Below are 8,254 nucleotides of genomic sequence, written 5' to 3'. Positions count from 1 at the left end.
GGAAGTTCCACTCCTACAAATGGCGCATAGAGACCAACCGAACGGCATCTGGCATTACCTCGCGAATATCATTCTGTCTTACGGCTAAGGCGGTCAACAAACCTTTCAACAGGCTCCTGTACAGCTGCGAAGGGGGGACACAAGAATGTACTTCTTTGCATACATACATCACAGACTGTAGATATAAAAATAAGTTGACTATGAAGAAATAAACGTTTGTAATTACGTGATTAAAGTCCTTTGTCTTGTTTTCAAACGATAGTTCACATAACAACTGGCAACTGATTTTTTTTATGAGGGGGAAGGGGTCTTTAATTAAAACTGATAAAGCCGTTAAAATATCTTCAAGATAGGGGTTAATGTCTAGCACCGATGGAACAGAGTCAGCGCATTTGTTCCTAAACCTGTGGACAATAATGCTAAAAAATTGCACAATTTTTAATCTGACTTCTTCTTTATCTTCTATAATTTTTTTATTTTTATCTTCCTTTAATCTGTTCGTACAGATATGAAGGAAATTATTATCCCTGCTGACATTTTTAAATAGAACACAGTCTAGCAATGTATCATCAAGATTTTTTTCAATAAGAAAGTAAATGTCAAGAGTAAAATTCCTACACTCATCGAATTCTTCGTTAATCCATTTGTGCAGCTGGCACAGCAGATAGTTGCGAAAAAAGAGACAAAATTTTTCCTTTTCTTCTTCCTTGCAAATGGTAAAAAATTCTGACAGCTTCTCATATATTATTCTTAAGGCGTTTAATTTTCTGTCTTTGTCTGATATTTCTGTGCTGTTTAAAATGTGTATCAGTTGTTCAACATGTTTGTGCAGCGCATGTTGGCTTTTTTCTTCGTGCAGCATATTGCTCATCGTTTGTGCGGTGTGGAGGGGGGGGATGAAAATATTAAAATTGGGTGAAGTGAATAAAAACTTGGATGCACCTATGCACTCGTCAACTATGCCGCTACGGATAAGCCCCAGTATCAGAATGTGTACCAATTTTTTACTCAAGGGGGGATCACGAAACAACAACGTACAGGAGAAAATATAGGAAGGGGCGTTACAAAGTCACAAATGGGAGGACAAAATTGGAGGAGGCCTAGTACACAAGTTAGCGGAAATGATGTTTAACTCAGTTTTTATAAACATTTCGTTAATTTTGGTGTTCCCCTTCATTTGTCATTCATTTTGATGGACTTAGCAAGGGGGGGGAGAGAGAAATTGGAAACGTACACAGTGCCTACACGTTTGTGGCGATGTGAATCACACCCGACAGTGTTTCTCTCTTTGCAATTTTCTCAAAAAAAAAAAAAAAGGAAAAAAGAATCCTTCCCGTTGACTGCGACATGGTACCCAATTTCGAATGATCCTACTTTTTTTCTTAATTTTTTTCTCTTTTTCTCCTTTCTACGTGTGTTTTTCGAAAAAAAGCAAGACACTATTCGGGGCGCATTGTAACATCCCGGTGCGGCGAAGGGAAGAGGGCCTTTCATTTCTGCAGTGCGGTATTGGCGACGATATGAGTGCGCTGCCATTTGGCACGCCGTTACTGCGATGCATGCATCGCACTTTGGCCTTTCTGCATACTCTTTTTTTCGCCTTTCTGCATCCTCTTTTTTTCGCCTTTCTGCATCCTCTTTTTTTCGCCTTTCTGCATCCTCTTTTTTTCGCCGTTTTGCATCATCTTTTTTTCGCCGTTTTGCATCATCTTTGTTTCGCTTTTTTGTATTCTTTTTCTTCTTTAACGTTGTCGTGCTATTCACGTGCCCATTCTCCAAATGTGGAAGTAAAGAGTGGGGGAAAAGAAAACCTACACTAACTTTGCACATGGCTTCATGTATACATAAAAAATCGGCAGCGCAAAAATTGTAAAAGCTTTATCCCAAGAGAAGCCCCTCTTTAGTGTTTTTTTTTCTTTTTTCTACCCGCCCGGTTGATTTCTCTGCACTAGTACATATATATGCATATTTATACGTATGTGTAGGGACATGCATATATATGCGCGCTAGTACGTATGTCCTTGTTTGTGCCCCTCTCTCTCCCTGGCGAGGAGACCCAAGAAGCGTGCCCTGATTTCTACACGTCCAATAATGACGCTTGCGGATTCATCGGCACCCACTTCCTTGCAAATACCTTTCTGAAGGAATGAAGAGAAAATCGGTCTTCATCAAAAAGAATGTCATAGAGGCGCAAAACACGTTGGATAAGTTTGGAATTTTTAAGAAGGTGAAAGTGCTGAAGAAGGAGCAGCTGGAGAAGAAAAGGCTAAACGAAACAGAGGACGAAGAGGTGGAAACCAAAAGGGGCGGAGACCCCATTAAGGTGAAAGAGGAAATCCATACCGATAGGGAGAATGAAAAAGGGAATAGTAATATCATCAAAAGTCAACACAGCTCAGACGAGCAGCCGTCATTCAGGGTTAAGGTGAAGTTAGAGGGTCATTCGGGTCCGTATAGAAACGGACAGGGGGACACAAAAGACCCCTTAGGGAAATACTCTGGTGGGAGGAGCGAAAGGGGGGGTCGTAGTAGTGGGGCGGAAGGCGATGAAGAAGACAGCAGGGGGGATAATGACGAAAATAGCCCCAATGACCAGAATCAGGCTAGTGGGAATCATGGAAAACACGCCAACAGTTGTAACAACGGAGGGGACGATTTAGACATTCTCTACAGCACATACAAGAGGGAAAAAAAGAACAAAAAAGAAGATAACACTCGCGAAAGTAACATCCCCTTGCACAAACAGTACCGACCAATTTACAGGGAAGACTATATAAACGAAATTCGAAGCAAGAGAAATCCATTGCTAACTACCGTACTGAATGAAGATTTAAATTTTAATTTAATTTTGTGTGGATCACCAGGGTCAGGAAAGTCCTCCCTAGTCAATGTTATAAAAAATAAAACCAAAAATCTGTTCATCTCGCTGTTCCACCTGAACAACTTAAATAATGAACTCAGAAAGATATACGACCAGTCAGTTACCAATTACAAACTTTTCAAGAAGAAGACCATTCTGTGCATAAAAGATATAAATAGGCTAAACAAAAGTCAGCAAGAGTATTTATTGCTAATTTTGAAGAAAGGCTATTTCTACCTCCTTGCCACGTGTCTTTTCAACCCCATGAATATTTTAAATTCTGCTCTGAGTTCGAGGTGCTTGTATTTATATATGAGTCCATATGATAAAACAGAACTGTCGTCAATTATCAAAAGAATAACTAACAATCTAGACATTGACATTGAGGACAATGCTTTGAACATAATAATGAATCACTCCTGTGGGGACGCCCGGGTGGCTATCAACATCGTCGAGTTTGCCATTAGGAATATGGAGCGCGAGGAGCAGAAGAGGAGGGACAATCGAGGCGATCTCCAAAAGGACAATCGAAGCAATCTTGAAAAGGACGATCGAAACGATCTGGAAAAGGACAGTCAAAATGATCTCCAAAAGGCAAATCCAAATGACATTGAGGACAAACGAAACATGGAACACGCGGAGGAAGCAAAAAAAAGTTGTGACATGATTACGAAGCAGTTCAAACCGAAGGACTTTAGCGAACTGCACAAATGGGAATCATCTGGACACAGTGAAAAAAAAGTTATCCAGCTAACTAATGTAATAAATTTTTTGCAGAACTTCCCATCGAAAGATAACAAGCTAGACCATTTTAACTTCATCTCCGGATTACACAAAAGTATCAGAGCTGGAAATATCAAAGCAGCTATTTTGTACTTAACAAAATCATTGAAGAACGGGGAAGATCCGATATACATTTGCAGACGGTTAATTCGAATAGCGTCTGAGGACATCGGGTTGGCGAATCATGATGTACTGTCTATTTGTGTCAACACACATTATGCATGCATGGCTATAGGGATGCCTGAGTGTCAGACGGCGCTAATATACGCCGTCATTGTTTTATGCAAATCGTCCAAAAGTAACTACATTTATGTTGTGGAAAAGAACGCCAAGAAAATTTGCAACGAGTACAGATTTGACGTGCCCTATAATTTGAGGAACACGTCCAATAAGTACGTCTACACCAACCAGCCCGAAATTCTCACCTTCGAGGAGCATTTGGACAGGTACAAGGATGTGCAGAAGTATTTACCCGATCATATAGAAGAGTTGGAGCTCTTGCCCGATCTATGACCGGAGGGGACCCAGTGTGGTGCAGCGTTGCGCAGGAGCTCCGCCCGCTCATACATATGTATGAATATACATATATATATATGTATGTGTGTGTACCGCGTACCTGGCCCCACGTGCGCGCCATTTGACCCCTAGCTTTTTTAACAATTTTTAGTCAATACCACCCTTCGCGCCCCTTACATTTTCCTCTCTGATTTATTACTCTTTTTTTAAAAATCTACCTATGAGGAGCCTTTTTTTTTTTTTTTTCATTTTTCCGAACGAACAAATTGCGGTGACATGTCATATGGAGTTACGCGTTGCATTCGAAAAAAGGCATTTCGCGTTTGATAAGAAGGGGGAAGTTGCAGTGGGTTGAGGCGACTTGCAAATAGCGAGATGGTGCAAACGAGTGTATACAAGCGTGAACCTCTCTGTATACACATGGGTGAACTTAATGGTATACACAAATAGGCGCCGCCCATATGGACACTTGCGTGAAGGTGCCGTGTGGGGTGTTCCTGTTTGCAGTTCGTGTGCGCCACTGCGACGTCACCTGCCCACTTTTCCCTGTCGTATGTCTATAACCGGGTTGTACGTTAACATCTGGATATCGTTGAGCACCCCCTTTAGGTGGGCCTTCCTCTCCCTCAGCACACTGTTAAGCAAATACCTCGTGATGTAAGCAAAGTCCTTCAAATCGGTGTTGGTTAACTTTATGTTAAAATTAAACAAGCTTTCGTAATGCGGGTTATTCGTTTTTTTTTTTTTTTTCAATTTCTCCTTAATTGCTTGTAGCGCCGATAGGATGAGGCACATCCACTTGGTGTCATCCTGGTCGTTACACACGAGTAAAGGGATTTTACACTTCTTAAATATTTCGTTAATCTGTTCGTTTATCACTCTGAGATTGTCTCTTCGCTTCCACTGCTCTTCCAGCTCGGCTTGATTCAGGTAATTCAATTCGAAGAAGTTTGTGATTATGCTTTGGTTCGACAGGGGGGCGTTGTAGTTCGCGGTGTGTTGGGAGTTTCCCACGTGATTGTCAGGGCGGCCGTTTACCCCATCCCCGCGCTGCTCATCATGCTGCTCATCCCGCTGCTCTCCGCAACCCTCGTCGTAGCCCACGAGGTCCTTATACTCATCGATCAAAGCCAGCGTGGTTAGGCTGTTCAGGATGTACGTCCTGACACCCACCTCGTGCATATTCGTCTTGTTAACATTGCGCACATTGATGTTTAGCTTTTCTAGGTATTTCAAAATATGCTCGATGTAGTTCTTCTCCTTGGTGTAGTTAATTTTTTCCCTCTCCTTTGGTTTGTACAGGCGGATTTTCTCTTCTTCCAATTTTAATATCATATAGTAGAACTCGTCCGTTGCTATCTCCACGGGGTTGTAATTGAGCAGCTTCAGCTTCCTTTCCAGCGCATTCATCTTCAAGGAAGCGGCGGCTCGAATGTATAACTCAACAGGATAATCGGTAGGAGGCACCCCACGCGTTTAACTCCACAAATGAACTGACCTAAATCACCCACGTAGGGACGAAACTACGAAAGGGTGTCCTTCGCAGGGGGCATATTAAACGCGTGAAACGCGTCAATCTCCCGCCTGTGAGAGAGGGGAAAGAAGCAGCGGAAGTCTCCACGCAGCGCTCTCCATGTAATCAAATTTGTATACACTAAAATATGTACGCAGAAATATGGTCACATAGATCTACATACATATGCAGAAGCGCACATGTCCGTATGATGCCTCTAAACGTTGTTACCAGAATGGCAAGAAAATTATTTGCCTTGTATTTTTTTTTTTTAAACATTTTTAGTGCACGCATCGAAAAGCCGCAAGGGTGTAGGAACGCCTTCGCCCGAGATGGACCCATTTTTGCTAAATTGAAAATACTCCGTGATGCGGGCTTTCCGAGTCGGTTTGTCGTGCGCCTCAGTGGAGGAGCAAAATGATCGAACTAAGATATAAACACAGCGACTCAAACAGGGGCAAAAATCGTTTCTTTGTCTCTCAGGGAACAATCTTGCGTATCAGTTCTGTGCCATTTCCATACATATGTTGGCCCATTAAAATGAAGAATAATACAAAGGCATTACCCACGTGGGAAAAAGAAGAAAAAAAAAAAAGGCGTGCATCTTTCCAGAAGCACACATATAGTTAAATGATATATTGAAAGGTGGGCATAAAATAGGCTAGGCGCATAAGGCTATACAATTTCACCTAACAAGGGAATGCGAACCGAAGTTGTTCATCACTTCAGGTACAAAATGTACACCCCCTTTGGTTGTTTCATGTTTATGTAAAGTGCACTAATCAGATGGGTAAGGACAAAGTGGGTGATTATTCCCCTGGACAGGTACTTCCAGGTGTGTGTAGATGAAAAAGAAGTTAAGTGATAAAAATCTTTGCAACGCTTTGAAATAATACACGGGGGAAGTGCGCCCAGATATGTGTTGTCTCGTTTATGAGGACTGTTGGTGCATTTCTAAACATCTGCACAGGGCATGCGAGTCTGTCATTCAGCCACCTATTGAGAATGCGCTTTGTGGAGAACACGTAATCGTTTCATCACTTTTACTTCTAGCAAAAGTGTGGCTAACTAGATGGAACCATATAACACAATAACTTCTCTGTTCGTGAGCGAATTAGAGAGGGGAACAAATATGCATACAATACACGAGAAAGGGGCGGTATAATAGACTGCTTATTTTGGCCAAAACGGTATCATAAATACTTCCGCAAACGACGTATTGGCATCGATAGGGTGGTGGTCGTGGGAGGTTAGGCATATATAAATGTGTGTAACCCTACAGGGACACCCTACAAAGGTGCGGAGCATAAATCGTATGCGGCTCCAAGGGTGTGGGGGGTTAATATTATACACACAGCCGCTTCCTATGCCAAGTAAGGGGGCAAAAAGGTAATGTGCGCCTTGCACTCTCGTTGCACACGTGCTGCACCAGCTTAGTAAAAGAACGAGTTAAAAAACGGATTATCGTTGGTCGGCACCTGGGAGCCAATTTCATCCTCCTCTTGCTTTGCCCGCTCGTCCTCCAGCATCAGGTTCTTTTTCTGAGTCTCCACAAATTTTAAGTAGTTATGGAAGACCAACAAGTGGTGGTGACACAAATGGTTCAGTGAATTCAGCTTGTTAATTGAACTTATCGAAATGGTTACGTCTTCATTAATGCTGACTGTGTTGCAGATACCAAAGATCTGGACCATGTCGTCTATTTTTATGTCATCATTTTTATCATTGTACACAGGGTATGAATATGTTAAGAGCAACTTTGCCTTGATGTACCCTGTCGTGTCGTCAATTGTGTAGACTATAAATTCCTTTTTCTCTTCGATGGCTAATACGAAGCCGACTATTTTAAGGAGGTTTAATTTTTTATTCTGGAGGGTCAGTTTATTTCTGTCTTTCCTGTGTGCTCTTATTAGCATACTTATGTTGGTGTACATGAAATTTGCCTCGTTGGCTTCCTCCTTCAGCTCGTCATTGAAGTAGCCGCTCTCGACATTCAGGTTTGTCATTTGGCCAGGCTGCTTATGTGGTGGGGCGGTTAGCGGCGTCTGTGCAGACTCGTTATAACTACGGGGGGCGTAAAAAAAAAGGGAGGAGAAGGGGGAAATTACTCAAATGTAAGCTTGCGCATTTGTAGGCTACATGGGCGAAACTTTCCCCCCTTAAAAGGTGGCATGCCGCGATGTACACCTTTACACATTGGAGCACACCCCAGTGGGGGATAACATTTCCAGCACCCTTGCCATTGTGGCACTCACTTTAAGCACATGTATATGACGCGTCAGTCTCCAATTGGAAGACTTCTAACACGTTCCATTGGAACTAAAGGGGACGTATTCCAAGTGTTGCTGAACCTGCAATTTGGATGCCCAAGTAAACGACGCCAACGTGTGCGCTCGAAATGTCCGATATTGACTAGCTCGTCGCTAAAATGAGGGATTGTCCCTACGACACGCCTCTGTTTCAGTTTACCAAAATGGGTGATGCTTTCCAGGCGCTTTTGTATGAACGTCAAAGTGGGAAAGAAAAAAGGGGAAAAACTGATGTAACCCTAAAAAAGGAACGGGGGACGCTGACGCTGTGCA

At 42.5% G+C, this 8,254-nt stretch overlaps 4 protein-coding genes across 4 annotated transcripts in view; 1 reads left to right on the top strand and 3 right to left on the bottom strand.

The window, feature by feature from the left end:
• The window catches only part of C922_04090 (hypothetical protein), a gene marked incomplete at both ends in the record, with an annotated part of 3,692 nt that extends 2,821 nt beyond the window's left edge, over nt 1-871 (bottom strand). The window contains 2 exons of the mRNA XM_008819675.1: nt 59-124; nt 227-871. Coding sequence (XP_008817897.1) covers nt 59-124; nt 227-871 — 711 coding nt within the window. The remainder of the gene's footprint in view (nt 1-58; nt 125-226) is intronic.
• Nucleotides 872-2,146: 1,275 nt separating this feature from the next.
• On the top strand, nt 2,147-4,156 carry C922_04089 (hypothetical protein; the record flags this gene model as incomplete). Its single annotated transcript, XM_008819674.1, has 1 exon — nt 2,147-4,156. One exon carries the CDS (start codon nt 2,147-2,149, stop codon nt 4,154-4,156), a length of 2,010 nt encoding a protein of 669 aa, XP_008817896.1.
• A 531-nt stretch (nt 4,157-4,687) lies between these two features.
• Nucleotides 4,688-5,569, bottom strand: C922_04088 (hypothetical protein; the record flags this gene model as incomplete). The annotated part of the gene is made up of 1 exon (XM_008819673.1): nt 4,688-5,569. The coding sequence occupies one exon, from the start codon at nt 5,567-5,569 to the stop codon at nt 4,688-4,690; it is 882 nt and encodes a 293-aa protein (XP_008817895.1).
• A 1,536-nt stretch (nt 5,570-7,105) lies between these two features.
• C922_04087 (hypothetical protein) lies at nt 7,106-7,678 on the bottom strand (the record flags this gene model as incomplete). Its single annotated transcript, XM_008819672.1, has 1 exon — nt 7,106-7,678. The coding sequence occupies one exon, from the start codon at nt 7,676-7,678 to the stop codon at nt 7,106-7,108; it is 573 nt and encodes a 190-aa protein (XP_008817894.1).
• Between the last annotated feature and the right edge of the window lie 576 nt (nt 7,679-8,254).

This window comes from Plasmodium inui (genome assembly GCF_000524495.1).
Source record: "Plasmodium inui San Antonio 1 unplaced genomic scaffold supercont1.19, whole genome shotgun sequence".
Classification (NCBI taxonomy): Eukaryota; Apicomplexa; class Aconoidasida; order Haemosporida; family Plasmodiidae; genus Plasmodium; species Plasmodium inui.
The sequence above is the reverse complement of the archived record's forward strand: the minus strand, read 5'-3'. Positions and strand labels throughout refer to the sequence as shown.